Here is an 18,167-nt window from a genome sequence, read left to right on the forward strand (position 1 = left end):
TAATGTTTGTTTACATGGTCATGTGACACAAGTGTGATGTTAGCCTCCCCCCCATTTGTGTCCAATTTTGACCAGAAGGTCGCAATAGATTGTGTTGCATTTGTGCTGGTTTGTGCCATTGAAATTATCATTTGTGCTGCTTAAATTTTTGAGATATAAATGATTGCTTATATGGTCACATGACCACCATCCAAATTCCTTCCCCCTGTGACATCTCGCTTAGCTCTTTGGCTGATGATGGAGTTTCAAGGTATCTTGTACGTTTCAAGTAACCCGATAGTATTTAATAATGATTTCTATGATCATTTCCCATCTTAATCATTTATAAATGTTTATTAAGGTTCTGCAAATTGTTATTTAAACATGCTTATAATTGTCTTTTTAAAGATTTGCAAATGATTGGTTAATGTTTAACTAAAGGCTTATAAATTAATCAACTAAATATTATTATGAAGTATTATATCTTCATTCACACATACATTTTTATACAGTTTATATTTACAGTATGTGAGCAAGCCGTCGAATCTTGTGTGAATACTGTTAGTCACCAGCAAGTGTTTTCATTGCTCAATACAGGCAGAAGTGCCTAGAAAGTAGAATTGTTTAGTGGGGGAAGGGAGTGTTCTCACTTTAGCCAGCAGAACAATAGGTCAGTGTCTTCAGTCATGTGCGTGGGAGATGCAGCTGAGAAGCAGAGGGAGTTCGGAGACCCCACTCTTCCTGCTGCCGCTTTGCTTTCCAGGAGAATATCATGCCTACTTAATGATTCATTTTTGCAGTTCCACCCATTTTAATCACATTGCTGGACATCACATTGTTTCTACTTTCATACAGATCCAAGGACATATAAATTACCAACTTTAACATCAATCAAACATTCTAGGTTTAGGAACTGAAACCAATGTTGCTATAAGGTACCTATTCAGGCATTTCATCCCTGGAGTGACATAATACGGACCAGACCCTTGGGGTCTGTGATTTGCAGAAAAGACACTCCGAAATCAGCTGGAAATATATTCTGCTTTAGAAAATGGCAGAGAAAATACTAAAATTAATAGACTATAAATAGAATAATTTTTCTTACCTGTTCATAAAAGAGCAGATTTTTTTGGAACCATTGGAAAATACAGTTTGAGTTTAGTTTCACAAAAAGCAGTTTTGTACTATTTTAATTTCTTTATTTTAGACAGGGCTCTGCCTGCTTTTTTTCACGTTGAACACATGCATGTAAAGCCTTGGGGAGGGGCCGACTTTTCATTGATTTACTATATGCTTGTGCATTTCAAAGTCAACTGGAGCGCAGTTAGCCGCTGCCACTCATGGAACTGCCGAACCTTATTTCACAGCCGTTATTTATGAGAATTTAGAAGGGTGTGCACAGCAGCTGGACAGGCCCGGAAAAGTCAGTGGCTCACCAGGAAATCTCCTATTGTTCCCAATGGCCACCTAGCCCCTGCATTCAGGTGATAACCAGTTTGTTTTTCTTCCTGAACCAGACATAGATGAATGTAAGTCCATCCCCTGCCATCTTCATGCCTCCTGCTCAAATACTGAGGGATCCTTTGAGTGTCAGTGCTGGCCCGGATTCCAGGGGAATGGTGTCCAGTGCATTCCTCTCAGTGGTAACTTTGTGACTTTCTGCAAACACACTGTAATGAAAAGGCTCACTCAAATGCACTAAATATGTTAACACTTAAGGGACACAAATAATGTAGTAGTACACTCTTACTTAATTATTAATTATTCATGCAGTTACTATATTTGTTTATGATTTGTACTTATGCCCCATGAAGTGTTACCCTAAGTATTATATTTTTTTTGTGCCATACAGGTGTTAGCCGCACTAGCTCAGAACTGTTTAATGTTTGACAGGCAAACATTATTAGTTCACATTTTATAAATTATAACTTATTGCATTTTAAAAGTTGAAACTATTAATGGTTTATCTAAGATGAATTTACATGGAAAAGCAGGAGAATTTATTAATTTTATGGTTTTTGTATCTTTGGGACAAATTATGAAAACACAAATTACAATGATAATTGGTTTGGAAAAAGAATGGATAGACACAGAGTTCGATTTTGACAAAGACAAGAGATTAATATTTGAAGTATAGTTGCCAGTGATGTGTTTCCATGTCTGGTGTTGTCTTAGTGAAACCCTGGCCCACACAGCGCCCGGATAGCATTTGTGAACGCTGGAGAGATAGCTTGATGGAGCACTATAGAGGTCAGCCAGTCTCATCCCATTACACACCCCAGTGCGACAGCACTGGTCAGTTCAACCCTGTTCAATGTTATGGAGACAGCAATTACTGCTGGTGCGTTGACAAGGATGGGAGAGAGGTGCCTGGGACACGCTTGCACAATGCTGTGAAACCCGCTTGTGAGTACTAACTTTTACCATTGTAGTTAGACATAACTCTTCATTTGTTGAATAGTAATTGGTTCGTAGCCCCAATAGCCAAATGAATAAGATATTGGTTTGTTAAGCCAGCAATTGTGGGTACAAGTCCCATCTGACTACTGAAAGAAATCTGCTGTGATGTACAGGTATTCCAACTGAGGCTCCCCCCACCATGTACCCAGTACCTCCTCCTGATATGACACTCTCTGCATCAGCAACTAGTCTACTTTATGCCCAGGGCCAGCAAATCGGAGCAGTGCCCCTTAATGGTACCAGAATGGAAACAGGAAAGGCCTCTACCCTGCTGGCACTTCACGTAATGTGTTGTTTTTATCTTCAGTACACCTTTGCCTAAATTCAGTACAGCAGAGTAACCAGAAAAGATTGTGTTAAGTTTTGGATTGAATGCATGACTGCTTGGAAAGTAAACAACAGGTTAACAGCATTTACTGTATGTGTACATATTGGTCAATGTACTACCTTGTGCTTTTTGTGCTTGTAGGGCTCTATTGTGGTTGGGATTGATTACAACTGTAAGGACAAAAAGATTTATTGGACAGATCTCGCTGGACGGACAATCAACAGAGCCAGTTTAGAGCCAGGGGCAGAACCTGAGACTGTCATCAGTACAGGTGGCTTTCAATGCCGGGAATTCAAATAATTCAATTTCAATTCAATTCCATTTTCACATTCAGAACTGAAATTTATTTATTATTCATTGTCACAGGAAAGAATGTTTTATGAACAAAAACAGCAATTAAGTAATGAAATTTCTGCAGGGCTTACCATTCCAGAAGGTCTGGCCGTGGATGCTTTTCGGAGTACAATGTTTTGGGTTGACAGTGGTTTAGACAAACTTGAAACATCTAATTTGGATGGCAGTAGAAGAAGAGTCTTGTTTGACACTGAACTGGTCAACCCACGTGCCATAATTGTGGACTCTACCAGTGGGTATGTTTTACTGAATTGTTCTCTACAGAAAAATTTAAACCTTACATCAGAAATTTAAGGAAATGAAGTGATTTGCTGTAGGAAATGAAATGCTGTAAAAAATATTACACCATTCATAGATGTATTACATGCATGCCTAGTATGGGATGAGCTAGAATTTTTTTGTTATGTAGGTAATTGTAATAAATTATAAGCATATAAATAATCATTTCCATTTAAACTTCCATACTGAAGGTGCCCCTTAAAAATAAAAATACATTTCATGTCTAGCCATTCTTTTTAAGTTAAACTTCATTAAATTAACTATAATTATGTGTTAGAACAAATTGAAAAAATGAAAAATCCTCTCACGCACATACACCTAAAACAAAAACTGTCTCTGGGGTCAAAAGATATCAGCTCCAGCACAGCACCACAGGAACAGTGGTCTAAGAATTTGCCGCTGTATTTTTCACTGTAAGCGAAAGTGGGATGGGCTGTCACGTCATACATACCCAGAGATTTCAATCCATAACCAATATAGTTTAGTCTAATATTGCTGATGCTAGCAATGAAACAACTTGCCAGCTTATGCCAGCCAACCTCAGTTGTGTGGTCATTAAAATGATTCTAATTCTGATTTTAAAAAATCATTCTGATTTGAAAAATGTATAAATTTTTCAATTCAGTTCAATTCAATTTTATATGTATAGTGCATTTTCACAACATTACATTGTCTCAAAGAACTTTACCTTATACCTGCCCAAAGCTCTCAGTGAGCAAGTCAAGACAGCAGTGGTGAGGAAACACTCCCTAGAAGGAAGAAACCTTGGGAGGACCAGACTCAAAGGGGCAGCCCATCCTTCAGGTCAAATGAGCAAGATGGCAAAGTCTCAGTTCAAACTGTTCAAATTTTTATGATTTGAGTCTCAAAGCAGGGGGCAGGCAGGTGATGGCAGGCAGGTGCTGGTGCTGCTTCTGATGGCAGGGCAAAGAGTGGTACAGCAGTAGGGCATACAGGAGAGACATCACAGACAGAAGGGCGAGCAGGCTGGAAAGATGCCACAAGTAGTACAGGCATCACAGGCAGCAGGGTAGGCAGAATATCTTGATATTTTGTCATCTCCAGACAGCACACCCCGGTAGGGGTAGAGGAAATATAGACTGCAATTAACCACAGTAGGGGAGACGCATTTAGGTGAGTGCAATATGTAAGAAATGGGGAGTCCCTGAAACGTCAGCATTCCAATTCCACAAGGGGGTGTACAGCTAGAGGGACAGCACTGGCAGTTCAGTTCATCCAAAGAGAAATACACCAATCCCCACTCAGCTCTGCACCTCACACTAAAGATCTAACAGGGAGTAAGCTAGAGCTAGAGTACCTATATACTAGACTAGTGTTTTTAGTCTGGACTTGAATTGACAGTGACCCTAAATATTGCACATCCACTGGAAGACTGTTCCACAGCAATATAAGAGAATGCTCTGCAACCTGCCGTAGTTCTTTTCTAGGTACTAATAGATATCCTGCTTCTCGAGATCAAAGCAAGCAAGGAGGGTTGTAAGAGATCAGTAGATTTCTAAGGTATTCTGGTACAAGGCCATTTAGTGCTTTATAAGTTAATAGCAGTATTTTGTAGTCAATACAAGACTTAACTGGAAGCCAGTGTGTAATGACGCATGAGGCACAGACCGGGAAAACAGGAACAGGATTCAAAGAATTGTGTGAACTCAGGGTTAAGACAGATAGGAACAAACAACGACTTCACAACATTGATAATCAGACTCACGCAAAACACACAGACACAGACTAAAATACACCAAACTGGTAATCACAACTAGAAACAGCTGATGACACGGGGATTCCACATGAGGTAGCGAGGGGGGCGTGCCACACAGGAGGATCAGCACGAGCAGGACATGACACAGTGAAGGGAGCATAGAACAGGGTTAACATGATCAAATTTGTATTTGTTTTGTAAGAACTTTGCTGCATATTGTACCAGCTGAAATTTATGTAACGATCCAGATGGGCAACCAGAAAGGAGGCCATTACAGTATTCCAGTCTGGTAGTTATAAAGGCATATATTAGTTTTTCTGCATCATGACAGGAGAGCATCTTCCGAAGCTTGGCTACATTCCATAGATGGTGGAACGCAGTGCTACTAATACTTCTTATGTGACCATCGAAAAAATAGATCTAAATCAACCTGGAAACCTGGAAACCAAGAACTCTGACCACTGTGTTAAGCTGAGTAGGAAGAGCAAGAAAGTTGAGGTTGTCAAACTTTCTTAGTTTACTTTTTTCAGCCTTTTTTTCAGTACTTCTGTTTTTTGTGTTTATCATAAGGAATTTTTTGCCATCCAACACTGGATGTCTAGTAGACAGTCTTCTAAATATCAAGATATTCTGCCTACCCTGCTGCCTGCGATGCCTGTACTAATATATATATACATACACACACACACACACACACACAGAGTAAAACCTCGGATTGCAAGCATACTTCATTCCACAAAAGTGCTCGTAATCATATATCTAAGAGAATTTTCCCATTAGAAATAATGGAAACTCAGATGATTCATTCCACAACCTGAAAATATTCATATAAAAATGATTACAAAATATAAAGTAAAAATACATAAAACAAATTAACTGGCACATTACCTTTCAAAAGACTCATGGATGGTGTGAGGGAGAGGAGAGAGAGGAGAAGAGGAGGGTTATTTTGTAGGATGACTTTCACTATAATTAATGGAATCACTGCTATCTGTGGGCTCACTGGAATATTTTTCTTTTTGTGTGACTATAACAAGGAACCTATCCAATGACAGCCGCTTTGCCTCCTTTTAGATTTCGCAAAAATCTGGACATTGCATTATCACTGCTCGCACTGCTACGCCCTTATTCAGGTGGTGCTTTTCTACAAAATTTTAACTATACAAGTGAGGCACGCGACTCAGACCGAGCATATGAGACGATTACCCACAATCGCGCAGCAAGAGAGAGAGAACCATCGGCTCAGTTGTGATTACGTGATGCTCAGCAGACAAAGCATATACTCATATTGCAAGACCTCGCTATATTCATTAAACAAATTAATGAATATAGAGTAATAATAAAAATAATCAATGGACCGCTTGATGTTAGTCTAGTGTTGGCGCAGTGTTGGGGCATGGCTTGGGGTTGTCACCGAGTGTACCGAGCCGGGACTGGAGAAGCAGGGACAGGACTCAAGCAATCGGTAAACATGGGGTTTAATTAAGAACAGGCAGAACAATGCAATGACGTTACAATGACCAGACTGGGGTAACAAACTGAACCGCGGACTAAATACAGAGGACTAATTACAACAACCAGAAACAGTTGATCACATGGGGATTCCACACTAGGTTATCGAGGGGGCGTGGCACACGGGAGGAGCGGACGATTGGGGTAGTGTTTGGGTACATTCTTTATCGTTTTGGAAGCCATTAAGAAAAAAATGCTCTTCTTTTATCCTGTTCATTTTGTGTTTAAATGCAAAAAAGAAACATATTTAGGTGTAATGATTTCTAATAATGATACCAGGTCTAGCACTGATCACCGTGGGACACCATATTTAACTTTAGTGTGCTTGGAAGATTCATTTGGACAAACTATTAACATTCAATTAAATAACAGTGAAACCAAGAGAGAGCTGCCCCCTAAATGCCAACCACAGATTCTAGCCAGTCCTAGAGAATATTATGGTCCACAGTATTGAATGCTCCAGTTAGATCTAGTAACACAAATAAGGATATACAGTCATGGTCAGAAGCCATAAATAAATCATTTGTTACTTTGATTAAAGCTGTTTCTGTGCTATGGTTTGGTCTAAACCCAGACAAATATAATCCATTAGCATTATTTTTCTGTAGCAAGGAAGACAGCTGATGAACAACAACTTTTTCCAGGATCTGTGAAATGAAAGTAAGATTTCAGATAGGTCTATCATTTCCTAAATCACTTGGTTCAAGATTGGGTTTATACAGAATAGGTCTAATAACAGTTATTTTTAAAGGTTTTGTATCATTTTAAGATACGAGTTTAACAAGTTCAACAGGGCAGTGCTAATCAGTAGTGCAATCTTCTTAAGCAGTTTTGTAGGAATAGGGTCTACAGGGCTAGTAGAAGGTTTGCAGGAGGAAATTATGCTCAAAAGTTCTGATTGTTTAACAGGAAAGAAAGGTTCAAAGGTGTCCTTATCAGTACAAATAGGACTAGCAGAAGGCTGGTAACTGTATGTAGCTACCAGCTCTGGATAGTCTGTCTAATCTTAGTTGTTTTATCATTAATAATGTAATAATCATCACTCTAAGAGCTTGTAGGACTTGTGAGTTTAACATTGAAGAATTCTGTGTTAACCTGAACACAGATTCAAACAGGAATTTAGTATTGTTTCTGTTCTCTTCTATTAGTCTGGAGAGGTACACAGATCGCTAGTGCTTGTCTGTATTTAAAGAGGCTATATTTCCAGGCTGATCTGAAATCTTCTAGTTTAGTTGAGTGCCATTTGCACTCTAGGTTGCATAAAGCCTATTCAAGTCCACACGTATGATCATGGTACCAGGGGGCAGGTTTCTTATCTCTGTGCTTTATCTTCTTAAATGGAGCTATAAGATCTAGAGTGCTCCGAATGTTTACAATTACCTGCTCACGTTCATTTTCACTTGAAGCTTCAGCTGTAAAGTTGAAGGACTGTGGAAATTAGTCAAGAAACGTTGTACATTATGAGGGTATGGAACGTCTGATACTATACTTCGGAGCTGGGGCCAAAGGGAGGCTATACTCTATTTCAAACGTTAAGAAGTACCTAGTAATGATCTGAAAGTAAAGGATTCTGAGGGATAATAAATATATCTTCCACCACGACACAATGGCTAAGAATCAAATCCAGGGTATGGTTACAGGCATGAGTAGCCCCGACTACATTCTGACGCACACCTAGAGAATCAAGAATAGCAGCAACATTGTTGCTAAAGGATCACTCATTCTCCATGTGAATATTAAAATAACCAACAATCACTGCTTTGTCGGTAGTAACTAGCAGGTTTCCATGTAAATTACAACTACGCTTGTGTGTGTTGTTCTGCAGAATCCTCTTTTGGACAGACTGGAATAGAGATGCTCCAAAAATCGAGCAGTCAACTGTTGAGGGCCAGAACAGAAGGATTTTGGTCCAGGATGGGATTGGATTACCCAATGCCCTAACCTTCAACTCAGTGTCCAAGCACCTTTGTTGGGCAGATGCAGGTATGAGCTTTCTTCATTTAATGATCTGTAAATAATTCAAAATGTTCATGTTCACTTTTTTTACTTATCAAAAAATGTACCCAGAATTGCAAAAAAATCCACTACAGCCTACCAATACAGTAAAACCTGCATAATTTTACAAGAAACAACTTACTGTCAGTCCTGCAACAATGTGACTAATGCGTTCCTGAAAAACCGTGTGTTGGCTAAAATTGCAAACAAAAATAAACATATGCAATGGGAAAACAGTGATAGCAATGGCCAATAATGTAATCATACGGATACAGTGCCACCAGAAAGTATTCACACCCCTTCACTTTTTCCATTGTTATGTAACAGACTTATTTTGAAATAGATTTGAGTATAGTTGTTCCTCAAAGATCTACACACAGCACCCCATAATGACAAGGCAAAAAGAACTTTTAAGAAAGATGTGCAATTTTTTTTTATTGAGAAAAGCTTCTTTAATCCAGTGTTTCATAAGTATGTGGGGAAGATGGTGGCGCTATCGTTCGGCAACTGGAGGGTTGCAGGTTCGAGCCTTGGTTTCTCCTGACCCCATCAAAGTGTCTTTGAGCAAGACGCTGAACCTCAAAATTGCTCCCGGTGAGCAGGTTGGTGCCTTGCATGGCAGCCTCTGCCACCGGTGTGTGAATGGGTGAATGTGAGGCATAAAATGTAAAGTGCTTTGAGTACTCGTAGGAGTAGAAAAGTGCTATATAAATGCAGTCCATTTACCGTTTATTCACACGCATGGCTTAATATTTTGCTGAAGCACCTTTGGCTGCAATAACAGCCTCAAGTCTTCTTGGGTATGCCTCTACAAGTTTGGCACACCTGTTCTTGGGGATCTTCTCCCATTCTTCCCTGCAGATCCTCTCAAGCCCAGTCAGGTTGGATGGGCAGTGCCGGTAGACAGCCCTTTTTTAGGTTATTCCAGAGATGTTCGATTGGATTCAAGTCCGGGCTCTGGCTGGGCCACTCTAGGACACTCACAGACTGCTCCTGAAGCCACTCCAGGCTGTGTGCTTCAGGTCATTGTCCTGTTGGAAGTTGAATCGTCGCCCTAATCTGAGTTTCAGAGCACTCTTTTCTTGAAGAATCTCTCTATATTTGGCTGTTGTCATCTTATCCTCTATGCAGATTAGTTTCTCAGTTCCTGCCACAGAAAAACATGCCCACAGCATGATGCTGCCACCACCATGCTTCCCATTAGTGATGGTGTTAGCCAGGTGATGAGCAGTGCCTGTTTTTCTCTAGACAAAATGGTTTGAGTTCAGGCCAAAAAGTTGCTTCTTACAGTCTGAGAATGTACCTTTTGTCACACTCCAAGCAGGCTGGCATGTGCCTTTTAGTGAGGAGTGGCTTCCATCTGGCTATAAAGGCCTGATTGGTGGAGTGCATTATGGTTGACCTCCTGGATGGTTCTCCTATCCCCACAAGGGAACACTAAAGCTTCGCCTTAGTCACCATTGAGTTCTTGGTCACCTCTCTGACCAAGGCTCTTCTTCGCTGATTACTCAGTTTGGGCGTGTGAACAGATCTAGGGAGGGTCCTGGTGTTTCTAAACTTCTTCTATTTCCAAAAATTGGAGACCACAATGCTTTTCGGGACAATACTGGCAATTTTTTTTTTTTGTATCCTTCCCCAGATGTGTGCCTTGGTACAATCCAGTCTCGGAGGTCTACAGACAATTCCCTGGAACACAAATACATATGCAATTCCGCATTATATTACGCATTATAGCTGGACTGACTGTATTTTGATGTCTCGCTAACAAATTAATGTGGTGCGAATCTGTAGCTGATAAACTCCCATAATAATTTCCATAATTTAGTAGGACTATGGCTGGCATGATGGTTCAGTAGATGGCACTATGGATAGCAGCCTCCCAGGCTGGGGTTAAAATCTTGTTTTTGGCTGTGAATGTGGAGGTTATGTATTCTTTGGAATTGCCTGTGATTGTGAGTCTCTTTGATTCTGAGTCTGTGCCATTTTATGTACTGGCAGGCTGTCTCCTGTGCTTCCTGAGGCTCCAAGTTCTCCCTGATCATGCACTCGTTATCAATTATCAGGAATCATATGATACCATCCAAAACTTATTAACTGATTTTAAATAAAATTCAGGCATTGTTATAGTTTTTAAAGATGAGGTAACTCCATACAAAGGCAATATTTATTTCAGTAACTGCTTCAATGTAACCTTTCAGTGAGGCTGTAACCTAGCATGACAGTATGTATATGATATTAAGGATGTTTGGCTGTCTTGGGGCATACTGCATATCTTTTTTTGCTGGTTCTTTAAATAGACATTGCACAGTAAACATGCAACATAACAGCATTAGTGCGGCTGGGTATTGGCACAGATGCCCAATTTGATTTGATTCCAATTCGATATCAATTTGATAATAATGAAATCTGAAATACATATAGTGACCATCCATATTCAGAGAGATGTTTAAAATGCTCCCATATGGATCACAATTTACAAATGTAGATTCACTGGAAATTGGGAAAACCATTAAAGAAAAGACAAATGGCTTGTAAAACAAAATATTTATATTTGAGGAGCATAGGGTTACAGTTCCTTAAAAACAAAACCAACCTGTCTCTTTCAAAGCACAAAAAAATTAAAAGATTAGTTTGAATATAAAAATGGTCATCTAAAAGTTACATGATTTTAACTGAAAGATATGTGCCAAAACATAAATTAGGCATGCAGAAGGGAAAAGGGTTGACAGTAGCAAATCGGGGTGATGTCTGGTTAAATGGTTACACTATGTCCATTCACCGCCAGTGACTGTAAACAAGACAGCTAGGCCAGGGGCTGCGAACCTGATCCATGGAGTTTTTGGGATGACCTCTCAATCAGCAAATAACAGAAAGTTCCTGGGACCGTAATGGAGAACCACTGCTTTATTATTGGCTGCTTGAGAGATCATCACAAAAACCTGTACCTACAGCAGCTCTCCATGGATCAGGTTCACCACCCCTGAGCTAGCCTATTGAACGTGAAGTGCATGTATCATTCATGTACATTTTGGTTACATCATTTTCAGTCTGAACACACAATGAAACAAATTAGTACATTTCTTGACATGGGTGCATGTAGTTATACTGTATTGTTTAGGGAATAACATGAAAAAAGTCTATGGCATTGTATGCATACATATCATTTCATTAGTGTGGATTCAGAATATTGCATGGTGCATGGCAAATTCAAGTTTTTTAAAACTTTCTGGAATATTTCTGATCCCTGGTTGGATGAATCCAGAACCCTTGAATATGGAGGGCCAACTGTATTATGCATTGTTATAAAGATATGGACTCTGGAGAGGGCATGTGCATCACATGAAATGCTGATAATGTTGCATCTTGTGCAGATCTAGCATTAGTATAACCAATAGTGACAACCCGAGACTCATGCATCCAATGGTCCTCAACATCTGTGTGATATCACTTCTAGTTCTTAAAGGTTTTTCAAAATTAAATTCCCAATATGACTTCTTATTGACAGTTGCACCAAATGATGATCTAAAATCTGCATCTTTGGACAATATCATTTTATTATGATTGAAATTAATAGTTATGTGTTTGTTTGTATTGTAATTAAAATTAAATGGCTTCTACTTTTATCCAGGTATACAAAACCCCTTGGAATAATTCCAAGGCAAACTAAAAGTAAAAAAAAAAATTGAGTGCTTTTAACAGTGTTTGCAAAATGATACCCATGGTTTAGTAGTTTAATCACATGGTCATTATCAATAGCTATATTTTTAGAAAATGTTGAACTGGTTTCATATAGTGAACAGATTCTGTAGGTCTGCTAAACCCAAATATTTAGGGTAAGACTTGAGTTCGACAAGCCCAGATTTCTAGATGAAATCACATTTTTATATTCAGGACCAGACTGAAATCTCCTCCACTAATAATGTGATGGTCACTGATATTTGGGAATACTGAATAAAATTAGAAATGATCTCATCCCAGGTTGGAGCATACACAGAGGCTAATGCTGCATTCCATTTACTTCGGAGGTCGAAACTCAGAACTGGGAATGACGTCACACGAGTAAAACACGTTCCAGTACAACAAGTAGGAAATATATTTAGCAAAACCAGGGACCTGTTTCACAAAGCAAGATTTCTTGCTTAACCGGACAACTTGTTGGTTTTTAGGTACCTCTGTTTAAATGGCTTTTATCTTTGTTCACTGACATTTAGCCCGGAATACCTTAAATCTGACAAATGATCTGACCACGCAAGAAATATAGTTCTAGACCAGTTCATTTTTAGCCATTGTTAGCAATACCAGATCATAACAAAACATTACACAGTGTTTTTCACACAAAACTCCGTAGCAGCACGTCCACAGGTAGCAGTTGGTCAGTATTGTTTGTACAACTGATTTTATGAGCCACTAATAAAACATACATGTTAATAAACTGCATAAAACAACAGCTTTAACTTCTGTTGATAAAGGGCGCAGCCATCTTGGATTCTGAGCTCGGGGTTGTGTCAGTTCCTCCGAGTTCACGAGTCAGAAAGCATTATGCATTAGCACTGACTAGCCATATCTTACCTTGGTAATGGACAGCCAACTGAGGAATCCTTCTGTGTGACGGTCAGGTACCAAACGTCTGGAATGTATTGCACCAGATGGGACAGGAAGACGGGTGATACACAGCAATGTAAATTACCCCTTCGGCATGGTATTCTATGCCAACCATTTCTACTACACAGACTGGAGGAGGTAAGCAAACCTAACTGCAATTTCTTGCTTTTATAATGTACTATGAACACATAACGACAAAGTGAAATCATGAGATTATTATTCTATAAAGTTTAGAATCATTGGCTTGACAGGCAAACAGAACTATGGGGAATCTTGGGGAAAAAACGCAAGCTTCATTTTTAAAAATTTCACTTTTCAGATGATGGGGGAAAAGTAGGTGGTGAATAACATAACCAACAATGAAAGCAGCCATTTTGGTGGATATTAAACAGACAAACAAGAACTGACAGTCTGTTGCTTGGGGTCTTAGCTTACAAAGGAAAATCAAAAATGAACATGTACCTCTATTTGTAAAAGATCATTTGGGTGAAAACTGACATGGAAGTGATAATCCAGCTCACCACTGAGGAAAAATCTGTATTTGTCTCTTATTATGTTCTTCATAATACTATCACAATCATTTTGATCTAAGTTACACAAATAATATTTAAAGTACTGAAGTAATACCATCACTTTCTTATACAAATCAGAAAGAATGCAGTTGTTTTCTTTTAAACATTGTTTTCCTCTAGAGTATGTACAATGTATTCATATTTGGATATGTATTAAGACTTGACTGCATTTAAAATCATGTAAAATGTGATACATATTGTACCAAATTTGCTTCTGTAGTGTTTTAACCTTAAGAACACATATAATGCACAAATCCACATCTGTTGTAACAGTTCCTGAGACCTTGTGTCCATTTCCCAGGTTCTTTGTTCTTCTACTATTCCGTCACAAAATAAAGGCAAAAAAAAGCTTAGTAACACTTCATTTAAGGTCATGTTTTCAGTAATTTCTAAACACGTTCATAATAAATAATGGATTCATAAAAGCATTAGAAACACAGCTATAATATTTTCAAAAGGTATAACACATTATAGTCATGTTTATTATGGATTATGAATGCTTTATGAAGCTCTCGTCTATAATGAACTATAGATACCTTTATAATGCATGATAATGGTCAGTATAAGCCTTAAGAATGATTTGCTCTGCGTTATAAAGGTATCTATATTACGTTATGGATGAGAGCTTGATAAGGCAATTGTAATACATTATAAACATGGCTATAATGTGTTATGCCTTTTTAGAAATATTTATAGGCATGTTTATCATGCTTTAGGAATTCATTATAATGCATCATAATGACTGTTTTAATTAACATGTTAACAAGTTTATAAGGAGATGGCATGAACTCACAAACTACTAAAAAAGATTCATATAAGCATATCTGGAACCAATGTTAGAGATTTCTATGAAAATGATTTTGTGTACTGTATATGATTGTCTTCGATGATTCCTCAATGGGTTAACAGGGATGGAGTTATAGCATTGAGCCAGGACAGTAGAAAGTTCACTGATGAGTTTCTCCCAGAACAGAGGTCTCACCTATATGGCATTACTGCAGCATCTGCCTTCTGCATATCAGGTAAACAAATGTATATGTATTGGGTAAGCTGAAAGCCTATAACAGAATTAATACGAGCTTTCTTGTTTATATCCACATTTTTCCAGGAGACTTAGTACAAAGATAAGACTTATGAGTTGTGATAGCCAACTTTGTACCAGATAGCACTATAAACTGATTAAATTTAAGCAACCATACATTTACGCATCAGTGGTTAAAATCTACCATTTATTATTTATATTGGATTTTTCTAGGACAAGATGAACAGTAGTTTGAACATGAATGAGTTTGAAATTTGTCAAAAAAAAATTAATTATAATGGCAAAAAAACATTCCACCCAGTAGATGTGGTAGTGGAAATCATATCAGTCTTTAAAATGTATCTGGACCATGAAGAAAGATAAGAACTGTAATGAACTGTCAGTGTGAAGGTTTGGTCATGTTAAGATAAATCATACTTCTTTCCCGCTGCATTCTATTTGTTTGACAATCTGTGGTTATTATCTATTGTAGGGAAGGCCTGATGTTGAAAGCCCAGTGGAGCTAAGCCTACAGTAGGGTCCCAATAACCTCCAGGGAATCAAGTGGCTCAGAACCTCCATTTGTAAAGAAGTCAATTTCCATGAGTGTGTGGTAATTTTATACCTCAGTTTTTCCTACTGTAAGTGTGTGTTTGCGTGTTGGAAAGACAAAATCCATTTTTATATCTAGGTACATCAAGCAGTGCAATTTGGATCTGAATGCTGATAGTTTAAACATGACCAATATTGCACTGAATTGAGTTTAAGCAAAAAAAAAAATATTTAGCAAAAGTGATTCCATTGCAACAGTGCACAAAACAGATTTTTTTAAAGTAAACCCTTTCACAGGCTTTCTGCAAAACTACAATAAAGGCATCACTGTATTCTTTCAACTACAGTAAAAGATATATGATTAAATTAAATCAAACTTAGTCACACATGCTATTCTTTTACACATATTTTAATCAAATTGTGTTGGCTTCAAGTTGGCAACAAAAATACAACCACAGAAAGCAGAAATAAGCCACAAGTTTTCATGAATCAGGAGGCTGGAAAGAATTTATATGTAGAAATCACCACACAGAAGCATGGAAAGGACAGCAGAAAGGCAAATACATCATCTGCCCACTTTTCCTAAACGATGGTCAGTCTTGGGATCAGCAATGATCGACTGGACAGCTACGATAGCCTCATTGATCCGTGTCTGCAAGTCTCGCAGCTCCTCAATGTGCAACAGCCGTAAAATCTTTGCAGCTTCATTCAGAGTGGCATCTGCATTTTTAAACAAAATGATACAGGGAAAAAACACTTCAGTAAGCACTACACTCTTAATTGGTCATATGAGGAAATCCTGCACAGCAAGTCAGTTCTTAGCATCTCACACCTCCAGCAGTGGGTGTTCAAATCCTGCCCCCCCTCTCATGCACTGTACAGATGTTCTTCCTGCATTCTGTGGATTACCTCACACAGTCCACTTCTTTCTGACATGGAAGTCTATGGGACCCTATAAAACTGCATGGTAGAATTTTTTTATTATTATTTATTTATTTTATTTTTTTAAAAATCGGCACATTAATAGGACAGTCCAGTGTATTCAGTCACCAAACTTGGGATCAATCCATTCATCCTTATAGCACCACCGCCAAGCCAAATTTAGAACTTTTGATGAGTTTGTCCTAGGTTTGAGATGTTTCCCTTGAATCCTTGGGTCTTCCTGATTCACCCACTGGTATTAAAGTCTGCCATATTGGATTTTTTTAATTAAAAAAAAAAAAATATATATATATATATATTACTTTTGCACAACGTTCAAGGCCGTTGATTGTACCACCATCAAATTTGGTGCATAATCTACAGAGGGTTGGGATTAAATTATTCAAACCATTATGCGAAGACAAATACTATGACCACTGTCGTTCCAATAAATTTGATGACAAAGCCACCAAACAAGAAGTGAGGTTGTAACTCGGCAACACTGAAATCAAAATCAAATTTGGAAGATGAACTTGGGACCCAATTTTGAAGAAGCCCAAGAAAAATGGTGTCATTCCACCACTAGGTGGCACTGCAATAAGCAAAAATGCATTTTAGGCTACCAACTGTTGATCGGGTTGCCTTAGAAAAATTGATTGCGTCTATTAATACCATGGGAAGTCCACAGGAGAACACATGGGAATTTTCATGTCCAACTAACTGATGCTGCCGCCAGATTTTCATCCATCCATTTTCCAAACCGCTTATCCTACTGGGTCGCGGGGGGCCGGAGCCTATCCCGGAAGCAATGGGCACGAGGCAGGGAACAACCCAGTATGGGGGGCCAGCCCATCGCAGGGCACACTCACACACCATCCTCTCACACATGCACACCTACGGGCAATTTAGCAACTCAAATTAGCCTCAGCATGTTTTTGGACTGTGGGGGGAAACCGGAGTACCCGGAGGAAACCCCACGACAACATGGGGAGAACATGCAAACTCCACACACGTGACCCAGGTGGAGACTCGAACCTGGGTCCCAGAGGTGTGAGGCAACAGTGCTAACCACTGCACAACCATGCCGCCCCGCCAGATTTTCAATAAAATCCAATATAAGAATTTTTCACAAGTCACAAATTTTGTCCAGACTTCAGTCCAAGCCTCACGAGACGTATCAGAGGGATTTTTTGATTTTCAAAACCATTTGTCCATCATTGCCAAACAAAATTGGCAATGCTGTGGTGTTTTAAGACCAAACTTAGTATCTCGACCACTCATGGGTACTGCAATGAGTAAAAATGTGTTTTTCCTAATACATTATGATGTACTGGCCGTATAAAAGTGGTTGTTATGACTGGGGATTGTCAGGATTTCTCTACCAATCCCATCATGTCCCTGTTATACCAGTAGATATTGCTGGCCTTCCCGTATGCTCTTAAAGCTGCCCAGTCTAGTGTCTCAATTATTCATAGCTGTCTTCCATATACGTGCCTGCCCATGCCGTTACGCCATGAGTCATTGATGGCACAATGTATTAATTCCCACTTCTGGTTCCCTAACATATTCCTATCCTCATCAAAATTCTGTTGACACATGCCTTTTCTGATTCTCTACTAGCTTCTCTCAGATGTTACTAATCAATCCTGTCCATCTAAGCTTCTTTCTACCATAACCCAGGCTATGTCTAATGCTCTCCATGTCTATGATCCCATTAAGCACAGATCTGTCTCCTTCTCCCATTCCACTTATTGGTATTCTCCAGACCTTTGAGCTCTGAATGCAACTGCTAGAGTTCTCACTAACAATAAAATATCTTTACATATCACTCACCCCCTGTATAAACTTCACTGGCAATCTCATTTTCCATATGCA

At 38.9% G+C, this 18,167-nt stretch overlaps 2 protein-coding genes across 7 annotated transcripts in view; one reads left to right on the forward strand and one right to left on the reverse strand.

Moving 5' to 3' along the window:
- Positions 1 to 15,751, forward strand: part of LOC125707650 (nidogen-2-like) — a 39,308-nt gene extending 23,557 nt beyond the window's left edge. For 2 of the 6 annotated variants that reach the window (XM_048974922.1, XM_048974928.1), the window contains 9 exons: positions 1,497 to 1,622; positions 2,155 to 2,385; positions 2,553 to 2,722; positions 2,909 to 3,038; positions 3,186 to 3,357; positions 8,455 to 8,612; positions 13,241 to 13,364; positions 14,708 to 14,820; positions 15,313 to 15,751. In XM_048974922.1, coding sequence (XP_048830879.1) covers positions 1,497 to 1,622; positions 2,155 to 2,385; positions 2,553 to 2,722; positions 2,909 to 3,038; positions 3,186 to 3,357; positions 8,455 to 8,612; positions 13,241 to 13,364; positions 14,708 to 14,820; positions 15,313 to 15,323 — 1,235 coding nt within the window. In that variant the 3' untranslated portion in view covers positions 15,324 to 15,751. Of the gene's footprint in view, positions 1 to 1,496; positions 1,623 to 2,154; positions 2,386 to 2,552; positions 2,723 to 2,908; positions 3,039 to 3,185; positions 3,358 to 7,237; positions 7,290 to 8,454; positions 8,613 to 13,240; positions 13,365 to 13,545; positions 14,163 to 14,707; positions 14,821 to 15,312 lie in introns of those variants that run through there. The other 4 variants (XM_048974923.1, XM_048974924.1, XM_048974925.1 and 1 more) reach the window with 4 other exon arrangements.
- A 13-nt stretch (positions 15,752 to 15,764) lies between these two features.
- The window catches only part of rtraf (RNA transcription, translation and transport factor), a 7,869-nt gene continuing 5,466 nt past the window's right edge, over positions 15,765 to 18,167 (reverse strand). The window contains exon 8 of the mRNA XM_048974959.1: positions 15,765 to 16,091. Coding sequence (XP_048830916.1) covers positions 15,937 to 16,091 — 155 coding nt within the window. The 3' untranslated portion in view covers positions 15,765 to 15,936. The remainder of the gene's footprint in view (positions 16,092 to 18,167) is intronic.

This window comes from Brienomyrus brachyistius, chromosome 14 (genome assembly GCF_023856365.1).
Source record: "Brienomyrus brachyistius isolate T26 chromosome 14, BBRACH_0.4, whole genome shotgun sequence".
NCBI classification, from domain to species: Eukaryota; Metazoa; Chordata; class Actinopteri; order Osteoglossiformes; family Mormyridae; genus Brienomyrus; species Brienomyrus brachyistius.